At 40.4% G+C, this 24,503-nt stretch overlaps 1 protein-coding gene across 1 annotated transcript; it reads right to left on the bottom strand.

Annotated features, from left to right (window-relative positions):
* Positions 1–7,117: 7,117 nt before the first annotated feature.
* Positions 7,118–24,233, bottom strand: SAMD7 (sterile alpha motif domain containing 7). The gene is made up of 8 exons (XM_030575674.1): positions 24,131–24,233; positions 20,386–20,512; positions 18,886–19,022; positions 17,521–17,599; positions 15,330–16,012; positions 9,328–9,449; positions 8,459–8,569; positions 7,118–7,390 (listed from the first exon to the last, which is right to left on the bottom strand). The coding sequence occupies exons 1-8, from the start codon at positions 24,231–24,233 to the stop codon at positions 7,118–7,120; spliced, it is 1,635 nt and encodes a 544-aa protein (XP_030431534.1).
* Between the last annotated feature and the right edge of the window lie 270 nt (positions 24,234–24,503).

Here is a 24,503-nt window from a genome sequence, read left to right on the forward strand (position 1 = left end):
GGACTGATTACATTTTGTCAATGAGGTTTGCAGTTTGGGCAGAGGAAACTTTTGGATCCAACTTTGCTCCTGAATTCTCACGTGGTATCTACAGCCTAAAATGCTTTTTTTCATCCAAGTCTGGTTAGGAAACCGAAACTGTAACCATTTTCTGTGGTGTAGGCCTTGTTGCTGTTACCCATTCCTCCAAGATTACTTATTGCAGTGCACTTGATGGGATACCCTCAAGATATAACTCAGAAGCTACAACAGCTGCAGAAAGCAGCTGACCACCTCCAAGGAGAACTTAACACCAGTTTTCCAGACTGATTTTGCTTCCTATTTGCTTCCAAGTGAAATTCAGGTTATTGACAATGGTCTATAACAGTAGTTCTCAAACTTTTGTACTGGTGACCCCTTTCACATAGGACGCCTCTGAGTGTGACCCCCCCTTATAAATTAAAAACACTTTTTAATATATTTAACATTATTAAAAATGCTTGAGGCAAAGTGGGGCATGGGGTGGAGACTAACAGCTCATGACCCCTCATGTAATACCCTCATGACCCCCTGAGGGGTCCCAACCCCCAGTTTGAGAACCCCTGATCTATAAAACCATGTATGACTCCTGTTTGGGATCTGCCTAACTGAGATGACACCTTGTACTATTTGTAATTCAGAATGTCGAGGCAAACCAGGTACTTCCTTAGCTTTAAAAATCTTTGAAGCTGGAGTTGGGGCCTTTGTTTCTAATATGTATATTTCTGTTAGTCTAACAGAAACAGAGTTTGTTGACTATTCGAGGATCTATTTTCGTAGGCTTTTATCTCAGCTGATTTTGAGGGATGGTCACAGTTCACGGTGTGGAGGTGCGAATTTATTCTACTTTTGTTTATATTGGTCAATAAATTGTGTATGACTTTAGTAATTTTATATTTGCACTTGGACACAATGTGTTGGGCACATTTTACATATAAAAACAAGTAAATAGGTACTAGGAATTGGGGGTAACATCCCATGTGTGAGATTTTACATACAAGCAATGGTAAAACTGGTAGGATATTCCATGAGATTTAATCAGTAATGACTGGTGGATTTTAATGTATGCATATATAAAGTGAGGCATTTTGGTTCTAAGAATCATAAAGCAACTCATATGATGCCGTGTAAAGAGCTGGAATATACTGACAGGCATAGATGACGGGTGCAAATATTCTTGTGGTTGGGTCTGAGTTGGGGATAGCCACAGGTTGGCCAATGGCCCATTCCTATTAGCACCCAGGACCAGCAAAATCTGAGCACCAGGAAAGTGCTTAAAGTAAGGGGGTGGGGTTCGCAACCCCAGATTGAGCAGGGGCGCTCAGGGGCACAGTATTTTAGTGAAGTTGCTGCTCCCTCAGACCATTCAGCTTAGCTCTGTTTTCCCATCAGCACTGAGTCCGACTCTGCCCCAGGCCACCCAGCTCCAGTTAGCACCTCCCCATAGGCTGATTGTTCCCTGCTGTCATGTTGAAGGGACAGCCAGACCAAATGTGGATGACACTGCAACACAGTGCATGGACTCCTGCTCCTAATCCCAGGCTCTGCCCCCTGTGACTGATCCTGTGTCCAGGGGGAAACAGGTCAGAGGCAGAGATGCTGGGCAGCAAGATCCTGTGCTCCTGGCAGAGAGCAATTTGTGGGGACTGATCTCTAGCCCTAGCCACCAGCTGCCTATGCTGATAGGGATTCAAGTCAGCTGTATGGGAAGGTGTTACTCAGTTGCAGCAAAGAAGACAAGTCAGTTCCTGAGCTGCATCAGAAGTATTACAAACAAAACAAGAGAAGCCATTATACCATTGTACAGCATCTGAGGGAAGTACCATGTGAAGTGCTGTGTCCAGTTTTCTGTAACCTCCTGTAAAACATTTGTGGGAATGCTCAAATTCTGGAGAAGATTCTAAGGAGAGCGGCTCAGCTGATAAAAGTTATGTAAGGTCATAACTGTGACAGCAGGTTGGTGAGCAGAAGCCTATAGAGTTTGTAGAGAAGCTTATGAGGATCATAATACAGTACTTAAAGGAGATCTCAAAAATTTAGGTGAGGCTCAGTTTGAACTAAGCCACAGTAAGAAAATATATGAACAGCCCAGAAAACACAAATTTAGGTTAAAAAGTTCAGATTCTTTTTTTTCCCTCCATACTCAAAAAAATTAACATTTTGAATTCTCTGTCCTGTGAAGACTATTCCACAATTCTAGGATTTCTTTTTTTAAAAATGGGCAATTATTTGGTCACTGCATGACCAGAAACATCAGTGGTAATTCTTAACTGGCAGTTCTTTCTTTGATGCACTGAATTACAATAATTATCTGGTTTGGGGTCAGGTTGGAATTCCTCTTACTGATCATACTGAGTTCCTTTAGAGATTTTTCACCTTACTCTGGACTATTAAGAATGGAATCATCTATTAAGACTATATGGGCATAGTCAACATAATCAAATTCTGCAATATGGAGTGAGAGAAGACTGGTATTGATGGACTTTCCAACTTCTATTTTTTCTTTTGTCAGAAGTATTTCTAATTCAGTTATTCCTAGCACAGATTGATTTTCAACACATCCAGTATTAAATTTTATTTATTAAGCCTTGTCATTGGGCTTGGCTCTGTACAAACAAAAAGTCACAGTCCCTGCTCCTACTAGCTTACACATCTAGTGCAGACACAGGCAAAATAATGTGAACACATATAAGACATAGACCCCTTCATTAACTGCTTCACTGCTGCCGAATATGGCAGATATATTAAGTAAATAATGTCCAATGCTACCACATGTAGTCAGGTGCATCATCTGTGTTCAATTGTGATTTCAGTGGCACATCAGAACAAAAGAACACGGAGGTGGCATGGACACTGGAACACCAGTAAGTTATAAAGCTCAGCCAATATGGGTACATATTTGAGACTGTTAGTTACACCTTTGGTGCAGCATGTAATATTTGTTAAAAATATAGAAAGAATTTGCAGGTATTGAGAATCAATAAGGCCTCTAATGTTTTTATATATATATGAGAATAATCTGAAAAGCACAGCAAGGGCTGAATATGTGGCCCTGTCCAGTAGTGCTGTGAAGAATTTTTTTTGCTTTTCATTCTTATTTCAGGAGCGGTAGGGAACTCTTGGAAGAGAACATTCGCCACTAGAGGTTTCTCCTCATATACAAAGAGAATGGATGTGTCTGTTTATACGAATCCTCTTTCTTCCCACTTTATCCCACCACAGATTTCCACCCTGCAAATCTGTGTTCATTATATTTTGGCTGCCCTAAGTGAAATTTCTCAGGCAAAGAAAACTGATAAATAATTCTTTTTTTCAGCTATGGGCAGAATAAACCCATATGTGCAAAATGATCATGTTTCTTTCACAGTCCAAGCTGCAAAGTTCAGGTCCCAATTTTCCCCACCTTTTGGTGTTGTTCAGATGTGAGCCCATTTAGAAAGATAGGCCTAAACTCCAAAATTCAGCTCCAGATCTGAAATCATCTTATTTTAGGGCATGGGATATATTGTGTTAAAGTCCCCTCTGGTTTCTTTAAAAATAAATCTGGTTTCCTTCCTATCCTTATCCTTAATAGGTACTGCAAAGGTGCTATTCTCAGCTGCAAAGAGATGTCACCTTAGCCTCTTTTAGCTTTGCAGTGACATCTTGTGACCAATTGACCTGAGAGAATAGCAGAGCTCTACTCTCCCATGTGGAGGAGAATTTCATGGGGACTGTGTAAACTCTTTTTATATAAAAAGAAAAACAGTAAGGCTTTCATGAAGATACAAGTTTGAAAGTCTTGCAACTTAAAATTAAGTCACAAACGGAATGTTCCATACAGTGAGAAGGAAGGGAGGATTGGAAGACCATTGCATTAATTGTTTTCATTAAGATAAAGGGATACTGCCAACTGGAAATGTAGTCAATTTTACCAAAAAAAAAAAAAAAATTTAAATAGCTTCAGGTACTACACCTGTCCCTCAGTCTCCCTGACAATTTTTGTGGTTTTACAATTGCATTTTTTTTAATTGTCTTTCCTGTTGCTGTGTTGAAAAACTACACAAACAAAAGGGAATGTGTGACTACAGTGAAACTTACTATGAATAAAGAACTGTCAAGAGCGCAAATGAAAGAATGAAGAATAATTTTTTACTCTAATTGCTTTCACTTTTAGTAATCATAGGCACTACTGACTCGAGTATTAGGTAAAGATGTTTCAGGAAGAATGTGATTTTTAAGTTAACAGTGGCCTTTTTATCCAAAAGTTTTTAAAGTAAATTTTTATTATTTTACAGAAAAACCCAAAATCCTTTTTTAGAAAGTTTTTAGCCATGAAAAATACAGAAGAGTTAATGAAAAGGGTAGAGGTCAATACTTGCTAAAGTTATGTGAGAAAAATTGAACAGCGAACTAATTACCATTCTAAGTTTATAACACTTACTTAGTTTTTTTTTTTGTTTTTTGGTTTTTTTTTTAGAGAACCTTATGGAGTTATACTTAGGTTTTCCGGCTTCAGGTTTTTATTTTGTTTTTTTCTCATTATAGATGTTTAATTTTAGGGAATTTTTTACTCATATTTTAGAAGTAAACAATATGAAGTTTTTTTAAATCTCTGCTTAAAACATTGTTTTCTTTGAATTATATCAAAGATTGTTCCCCTTTGTAGCCCTTTACTCCCAGGGATGATCTCCAAAGATCTGATCTAAAACCCAAAGTCAACAGAACGACTCCCATTGACTTCAGTAGGATTAGGATCAGGGCCCTCGTGAGTATGAGAGGACTGGAGGGTCTATCGGCATTATAAATAGTTTTAAATACTGCAAAAATGACAAATTTGGGGTATTTTACTATATATATCAGACATGCATTGATAGGGTTTGTTGGGTTTTATTAATTTAGCCCTAAAACCAGAAACCCTAGTTCTAGTATGTAGAGAAAATACACAAATATGTCAGTATTAAAGTCCAATCCTGCTCCAATAGAAGTCAATGACAGAACTCCCATTGAAAGCAGAATCAGACCCTTACTCTTTTTAGCCCAAAACTTTGCTGTTTCAGAAAGAGAATACTCCTAAAGGCCACACAGTATGAACAGTACAATACAGTAAGATAAGCTTCTTCATTTAGTTGCTGCTGTTAGCATCTTTCACACATTATCTAATGAAAAAGGTGTGATCTACAAGACCAAAGACATAATATACATGAAAAGAAGAGGAGAAAAAAAACTTTTGAAGTGAAAATCGAGATGACCTATAGGGATACATGTTAAGTATCCTCACACCTTCTATGGGTCATCTCGATTATCAGTTCAAAAGTTGTTTTTCTCCTGCTGATGATAGTTCATCTCAATTGATTGGCCTCTTACAGTTGGTATGGCTACTTCCACCTTTTCATGTTCTCTGTATGTATAAATATCTTCTTGCTGTATGTTCCAGTCTATGGATCCGATGAAGTGGGCTGTAGCCCACGAAAGCTTATGCTCAAATAAATTTGTTGGTCTCTAAGGTGCCACAAGTACTCCTGTTCTTTTTGCGGATACAGACTAACATAGCTGCTACTCTGAAACCTGTCATAATATAACATGATTTACTTAAAGATAAAACAAAAGAACAGGTTCCCCTAATTTAAAATGTTAAATTACTTTTCCCCTACAATCATGGTAAATTAAAAACATACTTAGACACTTACTATCCTAAGCATCAGTTTTCCTTTTGTTTAATTACTCAAGGCCACATCAAGTAGACTAGGGGAAAGAGACTCTTTGTTAATGACATACAGTAGAACCCCAGTTTATCAACCCTCAATTTACAAAACTCCATTTTATCCAAAATATATGTTTCCAGGCGTAAGGGCTCAGTCCTGCAGGGATGCGGATGAGACTGGGAGAGAGCATTACAGTGCCACCATTAAGGCAGCAGGCTACTGACTTTATCTCTCAGCCTGCCAAGACCTGAATATGGGACAAAGTGTGTGACAAAAACCTACAGTGAGGAACACACAAAATAATTAATGCAGGAAACATCACAAAATGCTTTGAGATTTATCCCTTTCTAAAACATCAGCTTCATGATCCTTGTTTGTTCTGTTGCAGATCATTTTCAATAGAAAAAGTGAGGGACACCAAATTATTGCAGAACATAGATAATTTTGGCTTTAAAATGAGTGACGTCCCTTGAAATGTGTTATATGCAAAAGGTATGCTGCTGAGCGTGGTGCTTTTTAATAAGTGGTCTAATATGGTAAATTAAGACACGGGGAATGGGTGCTGCTGCAGGTCAATAGGCCAGCAGGAATTCTGAGCCCATCATTGGTTGTGACTCTGAGGCATTGAGCCAGCCAGCTGCAAGAACTGGAAAACATTTCTTTCTTGGCTTGTCTTCATGACAGCCTCTGCTCTCACGTTCTCCTAAACTCAGCTCATATGTGCAATCAGGCAAAGCAGCACTCAAGGGCAGCAGCAGGAGTATCTCAGAATAATGAATATAGCAGTTCCATGCATCATTTTAATGTCCAGGATTTAACCAGTTTGTGATGCCCACACCCTGCATCTACTTTTCCACTACACACAAGTGCTCAGTTCAGGGAGAGCATTGAGATTTACTCAAATTGCAGAGCACTAGGCAAATTTCTCTGTAGTTTGAAACTGTTCCCATATACTCACATAAAATTCCATATGAATTTTGCCATTGACTGGCAAAGCAGAATTGGGCTCGCAGCAGAAGTCACTAAGAGATGCTGAGCAAAAGCCAGTTGTTCAGTGCTATTCTTTTCCCTCTCACAGCTAGTTCCTCAGCAATCAGCAACCTACGGGATCAAGCCCTAAGACAGTATTCTTTGAATCCCTAACAGTTCTGAATGATACTTTTGGAGTTTTGATTTAAATTTAGGCTTTAACTGCATTAATATTAACTTGTATGAATTGCACTTGAAATTAATTGCACTAATGTGTATTTGCACTTTTTAAAAAATGCTTTTAAAAATACCTTACTGAGTCCTGCTGCATTTGGAGGTTATTTCACTATCCCTGGTTTTATGAAGGTTTCAGATGTTCCTTGAAACCATTTGTAACATAGGGGTTCTACTGTATTACTGAAAACATTGTACATGTTGGACCCAGCTCAGCTCTTCTGAAAATTGATCATCTGAAAGTCAGTCTGGGCTCCAGCTGTGTCACATGGATTTCCCCTGTTTTCTGAAACAGTCTGCTCCACTGTTTTTGAAGTTTCTGGGTCTTGGGAGCAGGGACTGCCCAGTGTATCACCACTGCTATTGCAGCGGATAGGGGAGGCCATGTCAGAGGGCTGCTCTGATGGTTTGCCTGTAGCAGAAGGAAGGGGCACGGACATAGGAAGATTCATCATGTAGAACACATTGCCCAGCCGCCGAGACACCTTTAAAGACATAAGCAATTACAGTAATTACTTCAAATAATGTCAATTTAACTAATTGCTCATCTCAACCTTAAATTTGAATGTAGTCCAAATTATCCACAGGGCTGATGGGGACATGACCTTAGAGCCTTCAGGTTGTATCGCCTCCAGCCATCTCATAGGGCCAGATCTAAGGATGGTTAGCAAAAATTCAGAAATGTCCTCCACTGCCCCTGCTTCTCAGTTTCAGCTATGCCCAACTTCTGCTGAATTGGTTTGGCTGTGCTCAGCACAATCTGTAGGGGAAGGAGAGCAAGCACCCTTTGAATCTAGACAACAAGCTCCTTTCTTCCCAGTAGGTGGTGTGCTTCAGCATGCATAATGCAGGCTATTGGTGGTACATAAGACAAATGATTAAGAGAAAGAGAGTAATAGGCTTAATAAGAGGAGAATGAGAGATATACATGGGTTAAGAAGAAGAAGAAAAGGAACATGGGTTAGGAGAAAGATAGATGAGACAAAGAGAAATGAGAACAAATTTGAAGTCAGTGGGTGAAATTAAGAACAGGACATTTGTAACTGATGGGCAGGAAAACTTTCTTATCAGTGAGATCTGTAACAGTGTGGAATACTATCCCAAAGAAAGTGATGGAAGCGTCATCACTTGGGTTATTTTAAAGGACAGGTCAAAGTCATGGAGAATCTACAGGAGAGAACAATCCTCTATTGGTCAGGGGAGGGAGGGGAAAAAGGGGAGATGAACTAATTGATCAGACAAGTCTTTCTAATTTCAACCCAATCTTATGACCCTGGCTATGGAGCCCAACCTTCCCAAAGGCATTCTCTTCCATCACTGTCTCTCAAGCAGCTGTTCATAGTTCTTCCCCAGGCACGCATGAAAAGCAAAGGGAAGCTGAATTGGAGTTAATGCACTGTCCACAGGGACTAGATAGTGCACCCTGTCACAATACTATTTCAGATATTTTATGGGTGAAAGAGTGTTATAACTTCAAAGAAAATCAACAAAATTTTGTCACCTTCCCATGCAACACAAATCTTTCATTCTCCCTCCATTTGGCATTTCAGTACCTGAGATCGAATTTTTAGTGCTGGTCCAAGTTTTAATCCCATTGTGTCCAACAGATGTTCTTCTGTGAGTAGTGGCAGGGTTTCTCCATCAATAGCATGATCTTTAAATACCTTATTAAACAATAAAATGCACACAATGGCTTATTAAAACAGACTGTTTTATGTCTTCTATTTTAATCCTGATACCCAGACAATAAAGGAAGGAAACAGTAACATGGAAATAATTCAGCTTTATATTACTCTGAGAGCAGATGGATGTGGCTGTCATCATCTGTGCCTTCAGCACATCCACTTGCTCTCAGAGTTCCAGCTGTGTAATGTTGCAACATCATTTAGTTTTATTATTTTAACAAAAGTGATCAATTACAGGGAAGCTCATGTCTTAGTCATTCATTTTTTATCCATGAATATGCAGATTTTCAGCCTGCTGTTTACACTGCTTATGATTTTTCATGAAATTGAATGAAGTAATTTCACTATTGCTTAAAACATTGCTTAACATCACAGGACCATGCAATTGCTTCTGCCTGTTTGAAAGTTGTGCAAGTGCTATACTGGCAGAGGGTGGGGTATTAAAACACTTTCCTTATACAGTTGTTCTCCTATTAACATTCTCATATTACACCATGATAGAACACTGTATTGCAGCATACAACCACAAACGAGCATTAACCTACATTGTTTGCTATCTTTTACTGCATGGTTACACATTGCCTAGCACAAAGGGGCCTCAAGATACTCTACTGCAAATAATAAATAGTAACAATAATTTAATTTCAGTAGATAAAATGATGTTAGCAGAACTTTAAATCCAGGGCATGTATCTTTAAACATCTAAAAATGTAAGTATGATTAATACTTGTGGTCACCTGTGCATAATCTGAACAACCTGGAAGGCTAATAATAAAGTTGTATACATCATCAACAGTCCATTTGCGAATATCTTCAATGGAAGAAATATCTTCTCCACTCAAAATCAGGCCATGCACTCCTTTGAGAAGGAAACAAAAATGTTGTGTTTGTATCATCTCAACAGGCAAAACAATAGAAAACTTTATTAAAAATAAGAGTTTATACACATCTACAGGACCTACTTCATATACTAACAATACTTTATGGTCACGTACTTATAGCATAGTCCTAAGCAACATACTAAATAGTCACTCATCACTTTCTAATTCTGAAGGGTTTGATTTTTTCTTTTATTTGATTACTCTTATTTTCTCTACTGATGGAACTGTACATGCCTACCATGCTGCAGCATTTTCTCTAAAGACTACATTATCTGATGCTTTTGATTTGTTATACCTTACCGCTATTTTAACTTGACTGACTAATATTTCAAGTGAACAAACAGGCAAGCAGATAACAGTGCTCTGTGTCACACTCATTCATATCATGATGAAGCATGAACTGTATTATGTGTTTCAGTCTCCAGGTAAATACTAAAAGGCAACATCTTCTATACTGTTTGAAGGCACATCAGTCTCTAGGTGAAGCTCTGTACTAGGGACATCTTCTGTAAAATGACAAAACAGCACTTCATAAAAAATATAACAAAGCTCAGAATGCATGTTATACACCAGGGGTTCTCAAACTTCATTCCACCACGACCCCCTTCTGACAACAAAAATTACTACAGGACCCCAGGAGTGGGGACCGAAGCCTGAGCCTGCCCAAGCCACACCACCCTGGGTGAAGGGGGACAAAGCCAAAGCCCCTTTGCCCCAGGCTGGGTGGCCAAAGCCCAAAGATTTCAGCCCCAGGCAGGGAGCCTGTAACCTGAGCCCTGCCACCAGGGTTGAAGCCTCAGGTTTGGGCTTTGGCCCAGGTCCCAGCAAGTCTAAAACAGCCCTGGCGACCCAATTAAAACAGAGTTGTGACCCACTTCAGGTTCCCAACCCAAAGTTTGAGAACCGCTGTTATACACAGATTACATATGCACCCGAACTCAGCCCATCACAACTAATATCTGCTGTAAATGCATGCAGAAAGAGTATGGGCAGAAGAGATAGGCTAGTTCAGAAACTGCAGCAATTTTTGTTTGGTTTGTTTGGCATTGTATTAACCTAAATTCATTTTGCAGACAGGAAACAAACGTAACGCAAGTCTGCAAGCTAATGAATTCATTTTGCAGCAATACAAACTGGCTTTTGTGGATGTTTTAGGATAAAGACCTGAACCTGCTGCCATTTAAGTGAATGGAAGTTTTGTCGGGATTGGACCCATTGCTATTAGAGAACTTAGCAATGACTGCAGAACAGTGATCCTGTGAAGCTCTCCCACCGACATAGCACTGTCCATGCTGGTGCTTAGGTTGGTGTAACTTAAATCACTCACGGGATCTACTGTACAGAGTTACGTTGACTTAAGTTTTGTCAACAATCATAAGTCTCTTTAATAACATCAGTGGAGCACATCTACACAATGGCCCTTGTGTCAGATGAGCACGTCCACAGTCGTTGCTCTTGCATCAATAGAGAGATCATTGCATCAAGGGTAGCTATCCCACAGTGAAACTTGCCAACCTCTGTTGCCCTCTGCCACTGGGAGCTCTGGGAAAAGATTGCACTGCATCATGGGGACTTGCTCGCAATCCATTGATGCAGTTCTTTCCATCCTATCATTCCATAGGCTTCCTACTTTGTTTTGTGCTGTTTTTCAGCAGCCCTTATAAACTGTGTGCCCGCCATCTCTGCCTGATGACATGGATCCTGAGCTGCTGACCTTTCTGGTGATGAGCATTATGAACACAACACGGCTGGTCCTGCAGTATTTCATGAGCTGAAAAACAGAGAGTGAACTGGTGATGCCTGCCTTTCTGTCTGCTATGGAAACAAATCAAGATTGCTGCTGGCATTCATGGACCAGGTTGCCATGGTGGATCATCGGTGTTGGGCTGGGGAAATAAGCACTGAGTTGGAGATCGCATCATGATGCATGTATGAGATGATGAGCAGTGGCTACAGAACTTTTGGATGCACAAAGCCACCTTCCTGGAACTGTGTGTGGCACTTGCTCCAGTACTGCAGTGCAAGGACAGCAGAATGAGAGCTTCCTTCACTGTGCACAAGCAAGTGGCGATCAGTGTGTGGAAGCTGACAACTCCAGACTGCTACTGGTCTGTCATCCAGGAAATAATTGATGGCTTTAAGGCAATGGGATTCCCTAACTTGCTGCATGGCAATAGATAGAATGCATGTCCCAATTTTGGCCCCCAAACATCACGTGACAGAGCACATCAACCAGGGCCATTTCACTGATGTCAATGCAGGGTGGCCAGGGAAGGTGCATCTTTTGGAACACTGGACTGTGTAGAAAGCAGCACACTGGCACTTTCTTTCCAAACTAGAAGATTCCAATGCGGGCTATGCAAATGATCATAGTGATCCTTGGAGACTCTGTATACCCCTTGCTCCTGTGGCTCATGAAGCTTTACACTGGCAACCTACACAACAGGAAGGAGTGCTGTAACAGCAGGCTCAGCAAGTGCCGAATGACTGTTGAATGTGCCTTCGGCTGATTAAAAGGTCACTGGTGGCCAGTTAGACCTCAGTGAGGAAAATATTCCGATGGCTATTGCAGCCTGCTGCACTCTCCATAATATTTGTGAATCAAAGGGGGAAAAGCTTCCCTAGGAATAGGCTGCTGAGGCTGTTTGGCTGAGCTGATTTTGAGCAGCCAGATACAAGGGCAATTAGAGGGGTGCAGTGGGAGGCAATTCAAATTATGGAGGGTTTAAAGGAGCAGTTTGACAGTGATTCATAGTAATGTGTCGATTTGATGCATTTGACCAGGCAATGTTTACTTGCTGCCATGAATTATCCCTGTAGTGTTTGTTTCATGAGCGTTAATTGCAAGGAGCAAATATTCCTACCTATAGCCACTGTGTTTCAACGTTAGCACTGAGTGATGTATGTATTTCACAAATACAGACTCATTTTATTTCAAAGACTCTAGTTTAATAAAGAGATGAAACACAAACTTTTGAACAAACAGGATGAAAATGAGGAACAGTCTTGTGGTTAAGGCTCTTACAGCTGGGTGAAATTCCCATTTTCATTGGAAATCAGTCCCTAGACATGGAGTGCATGGGGTACTGTGAGGGACCGGGAGCACATGATGAATGCAGTGCGGGAGTTTGGGGAGGGCATAGATTGGAGTTCTGTAGTGGTTGGAGTGGGAGTTGAGCACAGATAGCTCTGAGTGCAGGCTAATGAGAGACTTCAACATCTCCGTCTGGTCCTCCATTAACTTTATTATCTGCTTCTGCCCCTGTGTCCTTTCCTGGCTATTCAGCCTCAGTCTTTCACTGTATCCCTCCATGCTGTTATTTGGCTGTGTGCTGCATCTCTTGACTGCAGCACTTCACGAAACATATCCTCCTTACTCCTCCTGGGTTGCTGCCTTATCTGATGGAGGCACTCCACCGGCATGGAGGAATGTGTTCTCAAGGGCACATCTGCAGAATGCAAAGAAACAATAAAGAGAGACAGTATTGTGAGTACGCTCACAGCTGTGAATCAGAAAAGTCACATACACCTCTTTCTCACTGCCTCTTGGCTAGCACACAGGTTGCTGCAAGTCCCAATTATGATGCATTCCCAGGGAGATGGGGTGGGCAAGGCAGAAAGGACAAGAAGGGACAAAGGGTGGTTTGTGAAGGGGGTTATTATAAGGTGGTAGGGAGCCTAATCTGAATTTTGGTACTCTTTTCCACAGGCTAGGGTAATCAAACCCAATATCTCACTCTTAAGGGTAACCTAGGCTGCAAAGGAGCATCTCCTGCATTTGTGTGGCTTCAGACTGGCTTCATATGCTGCTGGCCTGTGTGCCGCATTGGCCCCTGCAGAAATAATTGCTGGGTAACATGGGAAAGTTTCCTGTAGTGGAGGGAGAAACAAGGCAGCTCTCCCAAGGAACCTTTGGCAGAGGATTGCAGAATACCTACAGGGAAATTTCCTAGAGATCACTATGGAGGATTCCAGAGACATCCCCGTGTATATTACCAAACTTTCCCACCATGACCTCATTGCATAGATTAGGAGTTCTCCTCCACCCCAAACCCTACTTTGTCTCCAGCATTTATAATGGTGTTAAATATACAAAAAGTGTTTTTAATTTATAAAGGGAGTCTCACTCAGAGGCTTGCTGTGTGAAAGGGGTCACCAGTGCAAAAGTTTGAGAACCACTGGCGTAGATGGACAAGTTCTGGTGTTAATCTCTGTCCCTTATCCCTCCTGTGCCATATAACAAAGTACATGACAGCTCAATCTCCTCTCACCGTGCAGTATGAAAGCAAAATGAGCACTTACCAGAGCTCCACTCTCTGGCATCCTGCGTGCCATAGCTGGAGTGCTGGGACTGGCTAGATCCCTCCGGAGTGGAAAAGAGGTCCTGACACACCACACCATCAGACAACCCTGCTGTGTGCTCCACATATTTCTCTAGCTCTAACTCCTCGTCCACCACTTCCTCATCAAAGTTGAGTCTGCTGGCCGCTGCCTCTATGCCCTCGAAGTATCCATGGGACTCTTGACAGTGAAGGTGGGGTCACTGCTGAGGATGGCGTGCAGCACCTTATGGAAGCAGCGTGTCTTGGTTAGCCTCCCAGTACACCTGCCTCAACTCCTTGATTTTAGCACGATACTGCTGTGTGTCCATTTCGTGCCCCTTCTCCTGCATGCCTTTAGCAATCAGTCCGTAGCTATCGAAATTCCTACGGCTTGTGTGAAGCTGCAACTGCACAGCCTCCTCTCTCCATATACTCAGCAGATCCAACAGCTCTGGTGTGCTCCACATGGGAGCACATCTGCTGCATAAAGTCGGCATGGTCACCTGAGAAGATGCTATGTGAACTGTTCACACCGAGCAAACAGGAAGAGGAATTTCAAAAAATCCCGGGCCTTTAAACGGAGGAAGGTCGCATACCTATGTATCTTCAGGTAGCAGAGTTCAAACTGCTGACCAGAGTGGTCATGATGGGCATTGTGGAACATCTCCTGGAGGTGAGTTAGGGTGACATAACCAAGTGAGGTGTCTACACTGCTGCTGTGTCACTCTATGTCGCAAAAAGCTCAATGCCGTTCGTCAAGGTAGTTTTATTATGTGGAGTTACATCGATGAGAGGAACATTTCAGTGTGTAAACTTCCACTGTTTTATTGACAAAAGCTGAGTTTTTTCAACAAAACTGTGTAGTGCAGACAAGGCCTTACTCACACCCGAGTGACATAATTTACACCGACATAAGCTGTCATGTGTACATAGCAAACCTGAGGCATGAATTTGGTCTCAAGCAGAGGGCAGCTGATAGGAGAACTTCCTGTGCTGCCCGACACATACATAGGATTGTTGCTCAAATGGGCAGTTGCTGCCAGGATCCCACCAGGCAGCCTGGAAGAGCTGGGAGGACAGAATGTATCAAATAGGGTTGCAGAGAACCACAATATTATCCTGACATGATATATGTGTTAGTATCCCACCAGCATGTGATGAGATCATTTTGCAACAACATAATGGCAAGACACACTATTGTGATGTTTGCATCAGGAGATTACTCTGTGACTTTGCTCCTCTGTAACTCCATCTACTTCCCACGTGGTTCTGCAAGATTGAACATCACTGCCTTAGAGAATGAAACCTTTATATGCCAGCAAATAACATGTGGAGATCTCTATAAATGGGAGAAATAACTATGTTTGCCTTCACTGATGTGTACTTATCAGGTCATGTTAGCTGCAGCATATGCCCCTGATTAATGAAGTCCACATTTTGAAACCCTGACTCTATCATTGTAAGTGGAGTTTAAATAAAAAGAGGATGATGAGAAAGCTAATCAATAAAAAAAGAAAAGAGACCAACTTGACAAACCTGGAGGCTGTAATGGATTGCTGGGTACTGGGAAGCTATATGGCAGTGCTGAGAATGGGATTGCAGAAGGATACATATACTTGTCATCAAAGGCTGTGCAAGAGTTATTGGGATCCTTCTTATTTGCACTGCTGCAGCCATTTGTTTCAGGGGAAATTTCATGAGTAACACAACTTTTTCTCAGGCTGTGTTCATACTCTTTACAGCTTTTCACAGCAGTAGCAGATGGCTCAACATGGGTTTTGCTTTGCTCATGTTTGTTCAGCATCTCAAGCTCTGTTTCTTTCTTGTCCTCTTTCTCATCATCAGCAGTGGTGGAAGCAGAGTCTGCATTTTTGTCTTCAGCTTGGCTTTTGGCACCATTGGCATTGCAATCACCAGTTTTGTGATTCCCAGCTCTTCTCCCTGGCCGACGGCCTCTCTCCCTTTGCAGGTTGCTGATTGGAGGATATGGGCTGGTTGCCATGAGCATGGTATTGCCATGAAGGTCATCAAGGGTGGTTCGATGAACATATAGGTCGCTAGAAAGGTGGCCTTCAGGAAGTCTGTGCCTGCCACGGAAAGCAACTGGGCTAGCTGGGATTCCATGGTAGAGGAAAGGTGCTTCCAAACCCAGTAGCCCTTTACGATGAGCTTTCTCAATTTCTTTTTGTTGAAAAATAGCACTCATTTCCATTTCCATCCTAAGAGGTAAACAGAGCATTAGCAGTGAGGACTGATCAGTTCTCTTGTCATTTCTTTTTCAATGACAGATTAAACTAGAACGATATAATACATGAATAGAAAAATATTTCTTTCCCATGTTGCTGTGTGTGAAACATATGAACAACAGAGGAAACAGAGGAAGTGACTATACACAAAGTGTTGTCAAATGCATAAAAGAAAGCTCACAGAATATTATGCTTGTGATAATAAGGGATGAAATATTTTCCAACAAAAGCATGATTTATAAGTTGATAATACGGGCATCCCAGCATCAGTTACACTCATTTCACCACCACAAGGGCTAGAGACTTAAAAAGCTTAGATTCCAAGCAGAAAATTATACAACACCTTGAAAAAGGGCACTTATGTGGCAATTGATACAGTAATATAATCGTATTATGCACGAGGCCTTGACTATACTGCCAGAGCCAATTAACTGTAAGTAAAGATCTTGGGTCAACTCTCCAATGCACCTTGGTCTCTGTCTAATGCTCAGATGGTGCAAAGGGCTGTATTTTGACAGTAAATGACAATCAGAGAATTACCTTTGTGGAGGGAACTACCCACTGATATAAAGCCAACAGAACAGGTTCCTGTACCAGCCACCCACCACTGTATCTGGCACAGGGTGGCTTGCCAGAGAAAGGAGGTAGATGCTGAAGGTCAGGTGAAGCTCCACTATGCTATACCAGTCCTCTCCTGGCACTAGATCCCTGAGGGGGACAGGCCAGTGCAGAAGCAGGAAGCTGTGACTGGCTCCCCTCCCACCTCCAGTGAGTACCCCCACTGTAGGTACTCCCTCCAGCATCCCCAACTGTACCTCTCCAAATTTCCCCTCCCCGCTCTAGCAGTGTCCTCTTTTTGGGAAACTGAACTATGGTAACCCTCTTGCAAGTTCCTCTTGCAATATAAAGGTGAGGGGTTCGCTACATGGGAAAAGAAATCCAGCTGATTACATTGAAACTGGGACCAATCACCAGATTTCCATATAATCATCCATGACACCAAGACTGCTTCACTAAACCAGGACATCTGGGCATCCTGTACATGGTGTAGGGATTTCCAATCCTCCAATCCAAATTTAAAAAATACTATGAGTGATGAGTCCAAACTGCCAAGTTCAGATCTGGTTCTGAGTTTTCCCAAGGTCAAGGGTATTTGAATCTAGAGTTCCAAGCTGCAAAGTCTGGATACAGATCCAATCTTTAACCAAGTTCTGGATGTTCCAGCTTGGGCCTATATCTTATATCGGTTATTTAAAACTAAAAGCAGAATGAGGGAGAGAAGCAGAAAGTTTTTCTGTGCCCCTGGCTTCCTGAAACAGAGGATTTTTTATATATCTGGACGGTTTGAACAAGTACTGCAATTACCTTTAACGGGGCACCAAAAGTTGTGTATTACAAAATCTGCAGCTTAACCATCCCAGTCTGCCTCCTTTCTCCCCACTCCAGGCCTGTACCGCAGTGCAAAATTTACATTCAGGTACCTGGCAATATTTTGTTTTTGAACCAACTCCTGCCTTCTGGCCACAGCTTCCATGGATTCTGGCTGGAGAAAACTATATCCTAGAAAAAATAAATATATATGGTTAGAAAAGTTTAGAATTGCACTCACACTTCACACATTCCGTGAAATAGTTGGATGTTCCTAAAAGTATTGTTAAAAGTAAACAGTTAAAAGGCCTGTTGAAAATGTAGCCTATGGAATATTTTTCAGAGTCACTGGTATAACTTCAGTCCAGATGCTGCAAACATTTCTCTCTTCAATGGGACTAATAGTAATTATAACTAAGCTTGGTATCATGTGTTTATAGGGTCAGGACCATAGGAACACCTGTCATCAATACTTCTAAGGCAAGGGAGAGTAGTGACATTTATGAGATAACTTCTGTCTTTGAAGAACATGGAGAACCAACTGAGTACGTAATAACTGATAGTTTAAAAAAGGAAAAGAAATGTAAGAACACTACTTAAAAGTCTATTTACAGGCTAGCTGCAATGGTCTTACATGTAATTTTTTAATAACATTTCCTCTCTGAGAACTGTATCAGACCCAAATATGGTAAATCAAAGTCAGAGACTCACAGAAGGGTGAGAAGCTGAAGCCAAAAGTTCCTGTTTCTGGACCATAGTGGCTTCTAGTGCCTTTTTATTCATCTTTGACCAAATCTGGGATCCTTGCTCAGTTTTTACTCAGACCTGAGTAAGAATCTCAAGATATGGTCCATTATTAACTTCTTATTCCCAGCATGACGTGTTGCACAATTATGCAACCATGAAATTTGCTACTGTATCCACCCCTTGCTTTAGGACTGAGAACCACAAGCTAAACTTTATTAAAACAAATATGTAGCCATTTTATGGGAATAAATTATATCCAGGTAACATAGGTCCTGGCAACAGGATCAAAGAGAGTGACCAGTGAAACAACCCCTTAAAACAGCTAAGACAAAAAAAAAATCCTATTACAGAGAGTTAAATGTGTGTCCACAAAGAACATTGCCAGTCAGATAAATGTTGCTGGCTAGAACATTCTGTTTATATGGAGAGAGATGGACAAATGCCATACTATTTGGAAAATGCAAAAGCAAGGGGAGAGTGTGCACACACACACAAGCATATAGGATGGAGATGTGCCTAATAAATTCTAGTTTGCATGTCTGAAGTCTCATATTGGTGCAGATTGGGATTTCTGCTAGGCAGGCCACTCCCTTTCTCAAGGCTATTTTACAAAACATAAATACAATAAAACTTATTTATTGCCATCAGTGACAAACCTGATGAAAAACTAGGAGTATCCACTTTTTCAGTAGTACCCTGTTACTTCACAGGATCATTCAACTGGCTGTTACCTGGACCAGGATAAACCCGACTGGACAATATGTTTGGCATGTTTGCATGCTGTGGGACTGAAGGTCCAAGGTGGGAAGCTACATGGATCTGTCTTGGGTCAGCTGGTGCCATCATTTCAGTGGAAGGCAACAAATCTCTAGGGAAAGAGAGAAAATTACAATTAGATATGTAAAGTATATGTTCTAACTTAACGTGTCCTGTTCTACACTCACATACATTGATTCAACTCCCTTTAACTTTAACAGGACTGGCACATTTGACTGAGGCAGAACTGGGATGCTATTTGCAGAATTTGCTCAAAAATTTTTGTAAAAAGTAATAAAGTAATAAAATAACTCGGATTAAGACCTAAATTCTCATGTAAAAGGCCTTGGGGGTTTTTACAAGCCCAAGTGGTCAGGTCCAATTTTACCTTTCAGCTGAAAAACAGCATCAGCAATAACACTCCCCTTGAGCACAGATTTTTAAGTGACTCAGAGGAAAGATCTACTGAATCATTCATGCCACATATAGCAACACTCTGCATTTCTTCAAGGTCTCCCATGCAAGTACTGACTAGTCACAACTCAAAAAAGTATATCTACAGTGCAATAAAAGACCTGTGACATAGCCGCAGCTGGCCTGAGTCAGCTGACTTAGGCCCACAGGGTTTGGGCTGCGGGGCTATAAAATTTCAGTGTAAATATTTGGACTCTGATGAGTCTGGGCTCCAGCCTGAGCCAGAACATCTACAGTGCAATTTTAGAGCCCTGCAGCCTGAGCCCTGCAAGCCTAAATCAGCTGAACCGGGCTCCGAGACTTGATGCCAGGATTTTTTTTATCGCAATGTAGACATACCACAAGTCTCCTTAGAATAGATCACAGCTTAAGGTAGTAGAGGCTGCAGACATCTGTCAAAGAAATTACTGCCCTGTTTGGTTTATATTGTTTGTGTAATGTTTTGATGCCCATTGGTCCTTTGGACATCTCTCCTGGCAGATTGGTCTGTACCAATAGTGGTCAGGAAAGGCATTATGTCCTGGGGAAGTAACTCAAACACTTTCCTGTCCTTAGCAGTAGGAGTCAGTAATTGCATGTCTTTTCAATATTGGTCTTTCTGGGTACTGATGGAATAGGCCATCCAGTTATGTCAAAAAATGTTCCATGTTCACCTTAGGACTTGAGGGGGACTTAATAAATATGTTTCAAATCAGACTAACTGGTATTAGACAGTTGCCTCAGCAATTGTCCATGTGGAATTTAGGGCTATGCACAAAGGTGGATAGTAGCATAGCAGGAGCAATGTAGTATTCTGTATCCAAAGACAGGGATATTAAATTTAAATATAGGGGAGAGCTAAGGAGACACACACAGCTTCATCCATCCCTTAGTTATTAAGGCTATTTTAGGGACTAGAGACTGTGTTAAAAATAATCTCAAATCTTTACACTTTACACATATTCATGAATATAAGGTGATCTGCTGTTCTTTAAATCCAATGGAGAAGTGGGGAGAAATACCTGTCTACAAATCGAGGTTCAAACTGTGAAGGAATTGGCTGCATTTTCTGCTGGCCTGCTCCCATTAGCTGAGGGTTTACTGCCATCATCTGGTTTCTCATTAGCACTTCTTGTCGCTGTCGCAGTTCTAACACAAAGCATATAAAATTCCATTGTAAGTTCAGTAAGTGATTCTATACCCAGTATGAACCTTACCAGAAATATAATAATTAGTTAGCATATAATCTTTTATATTCCACCTATTAATAAGGAAAACTAGACACAAAGTAGTTACTGCCATTTTAAAAAATGTAGACTTATATCCCCCGCTTAGCTACACTGAGCATCTCATTGATCAATATAGCATATTATAATAGGGCTGTCAAGCGATTAAAATTAATTGTGATTGTGCAATTAAAAAAATGTAATCACACGATTAATCACGCCGTTAACAATAAGAGAATACCATTTATTTAAATGTTTTTGGATGTTTTCTACATTTTTAAGTATATTGATTTCAATTACAACACAGAATACAAAGTGTACAGCACTCACTTTATATTTATTTTTATTACAAATATTTGCAGTGTAAAAACCAAAAGAAATAGTATTTTTCAATTCACCTAATACAAGCACTGTAGTACAATCTCTTTATCATGAAAGTTGAACTTACAAATGTAGAATTATGTACAAAAAACCCCTGCATTTAAAAATAAAACAATGTAAAACTTTACAGCCTGTTAGTCCACTCAGTCCTACTTGTAAACAAGAAGTGGGCAGCATTATCTTCTACAAATCTAAACAAACTTGTTTCTCTTGGTGACTGGTTGAACAAGAAGTAAGACTGAGTAGAATTCTAGGATCTAAAGTAGGGGTAGGCAACCTATGGCACGCGTGCCAAAGGCAACTCGCAAGCTGATTTACAGTGGCACTCACACTGCCCGGGTTCTGGCCACTGGTCCGGGGGGCTCTGCATTTTAATTTAATTTTAAATAAGCTTCTTAAACATTTTTAAAACCTTATTTACTTTACATACAACAATAGTTTAGTTATATATTATAGACTTATAGAAAGAGACCTTCTAAAAACGTTAAAATGTATTACTGGCACGCGAAACCTTAAATTAGAGTGAATAAATGGAGACTCGGCACACCGCTTCTGAAAGGTTGCCAACCCCCGCTCTAAAGTTTTACATTGTTTTATTTTTGAATGCAGTTTTTTTTTGTACATAATTCTACATTTGTATGTTCAACTTTCATGATAAAGAGATTACACTACAGTACTTGTATGAGGTGAATTGAAAAATACTATTTCTTTTATTTATAATTTTTACAGTGCAAATATTTATAATCAAATATGATAATATAAAGTAAGAACTGTACACTTTGTATTCTGTGTTGTAATTAAAATCAATATATTTGAAAAATGTAGAAAAACATCCATAAATATTTAATAAATTCCAACTGGTGTTCTATTGTTTATCAGTTTGATTAAAATTGCGATTAATTGTGATTAATTTTTTTAATTGCAATTCATATTTTTGAGTTAATCATGTGAGTTAACTGCAATTAACCAACTGCGTTAATATTATACAATCTTTAACTGCACCAGAAATAAACAAGACGTGCAAAGCCTCATGTAAACACAGTGACAGTTTATACAGTCCATGTTGATGCATACCTCACCACTATTAAAGTATGAAGGAATAGTGATGTATGGGAAGTGTGCTGTTTGTGGAAATTTGTATTTTTAATGATAGGGCAGATCTATGAAAAAATGGAAGACTCTAATTAGCTAAGAAAAACGCCAACCTGTCTTGATATGAAATAGCGTAATCTAATGGAATAAGCATGGGGCTTTGAGTCAGGAACTATTTCAGATTTAGGTGTTGAAAGCTAAATACAGAATTCCATATACAAGCATCGCATAAGAGTCTGATCCAAAGTCCAGTGAAGTCAATGGAAAGACACATTTATTTGAATGGATTCTGGAATAGGACATAAGTACTTGATTTTCAGTGCACCCTTGGTTTCCACTGAAGTCAGGTAAAAGATAAATATATTTTTCCTATTTGTTTTGATTGTTTTTAATTATTTTTAAATTTTAAATGAATTAAAAGTTCCACGGGTCCAAGGACCCTTCACATCCTTAGAACCTGTGAGAAGTGATGCTAGTTTTTTGATTGATTCCATCATCAGCCTCAGTCGTTGCATCTGAAGTATCAGTATCTTCAACTAAACTCAAATTCAGATGACAGTGGAGAGGGGAAAAAGGATGATTTTATTACAACTTGTCCTTTACTCTGCTGCTGGGACATGCATCTGCAGCAGTACTGTTTGTCATGTTAAACTCCACTGATGTTCTTTCCTCTGCTTTTTCTTGCAGAGATGTAGGGTCTGAGAAATGGTCTTTTCCTTATTCATTTATTTTGCAGGACCAATAGTTGCAATGTTTGATGCTAGCATTTGAAGTATGCTATTACAGTGGTCACACTTTCATTGGGGGTAATAGTAATTGATTAATAGATGTTTTAATAAATGGTTATCAGTTTTTATAGAGTCCAACAGGTCAAAAGACTGCTTATAACCATGGCTTATAAACCTTCCACACCACTTTCTACCTATGTGCTTTTAACCATCTGTAATATATGCTGCTCATGTCTATGACATGCTTATAACATCTATTAACCATTTGTTAACCCTTTATAAACAGAACCCCCAAATATAAAGTGGGACCATTAAAGTTTGATTTGGTTCAAATGCACTATATACAGAGTGTTAGTTGGGGCATATTCCAACAGATGGAAACTTTGAGCTCCCCACCAGCCTGCTGGGAACAAAGGAGAATTGAGGAAGAGAACAGGGCCAACTGAATGACACTTCTGCTACTCTTAGGTCTGCCAGGATGGGGCTGCAAAGGCACAGTCACAAACTCTCTTTTCAAAATTCCCTCATCTGTACATATCGAGGACTTGGTCTTGCCCTTTATCGGGCTCACCAGTAAGCAGCCTGTTTTCCCACAGAGCTTGAGCATTCTCAGAGTGTAGTACAATGTGCACCTATAAGAGACACCAATTCCTTGAAAATTTGCCCCTCAGATTATATGCTTAAAATCCCTGGAAAATTAACCAACAAAAATATCTTAATAAAATAACATTGTTTAATAGTATATTTATTATTAAAGAATCCCCGTATGACCATAAATTATTAGAGAGATGCACATTTTGTGCTGCTAAGTTTGTACCACACAGCTTGTGCATGCTCTGTTATTGTGTCGCAGAGTTCTGGGAGTTTCTTGAATCAAAGAAAAGACTGTGCACTGGGGATCATAACGATCAGCTTTGCTCATAGTTGACTAAAGACTTGATCCTGCAAAGTAATAAGTACCTCCTGTAAGTCACAATCCTACAATCTTTGAAGTCAGTGACAAAGCTGCCACAGAATGGTGGAAGATCAGGGCTCCACTCAATACCCAGCACCTTGCAGGATTGGGCCCTAGGTCTATGGGAGTTACAGGAGCAGTGCCCTCCCAGATGCTGGAGCACCTCAGAATCAAACTTTAAACTCCCAAAGACCCACTGGGGCTCCATATAAAATTTGTTGTGAACTTTTCAAAAGCCATTTATATAGTTTTTCCCAAGTCCTGGTCAGGAATCTGGAGGGGATCTTTCCAGAATATTAGACTTATCAAACGTTATTGCTCACATATTGAATACATGTTGTGAATACTATAAACATGGTCTTGGAAAGTTTTAGTTCTAGCTTACCTCCTGCTGCCATGCCACTTGCTAATCGGTATAAGTGCTTTTCATCCAACATCCCTTGTTCCCCAAGTATAGACATCTTTCTCATGTGATCTCGGGGAGTCATGTTATGAGGTGATGCAGCAGACCTCCCTTTTCCAATGTAAAGAATGAAGTCAGAAGGGCCCAAGAAGATCATAAAATATTCAAAAGGTTAAGAGAGCTCAGGTCCCACATATAGTTTTTCTATTAAACAGATAGATCTGCAAGGCCAACATGCAATGCTTGTAGATACCATAGGGCATATGACAGAAAGATATTGTGGGATTTTGCCTTTCTGAATCTTTTCACAACTAATAGCCAAGTCAAAGGTGCCAGAATTCTAGTGCTACTATTT

The sequence above is a fragment of the Gopherus evgoodei genome, chromosome 9 (assembly GCF_007399415.2).
Source record: "Gopherus evgoodei ecotype Sinaloan lineage chromosome 9, rGopEvg1_v1.p, whole genome shotgun sequence".
Lineage (NCBI taxonomy): Eukaryota > Metazoa > Chordata > Testudines > Testudinidae > Gopherus > Gopherus evgoodei.

Excerpts from the sequence above, each read along its gene's own strand:
- SAMD7 (XM_030575674.1), bottom strand. The coding sequence starts at position 24,233 with ATGACTCCCCGAGATCACATGAGAAAGATGTCTATACTTGGGGAACAA. Across the intron at positions 19,023-20,385 it reads GAACCTCGATTTGTAGACAG|AGATTTGTTGCCTTCCACTG; the intron begins GTATTTCTCCCC and ends CTCTTTCCCTAG. Across the intron at positions 9,450-15,329 it reads CAATCCATTACAGCCTCCAG|GAGTGCATGGCCTGATTTTG; the intron begins GTTTGTCAAGTT and ends TCCTTCTCAAAG.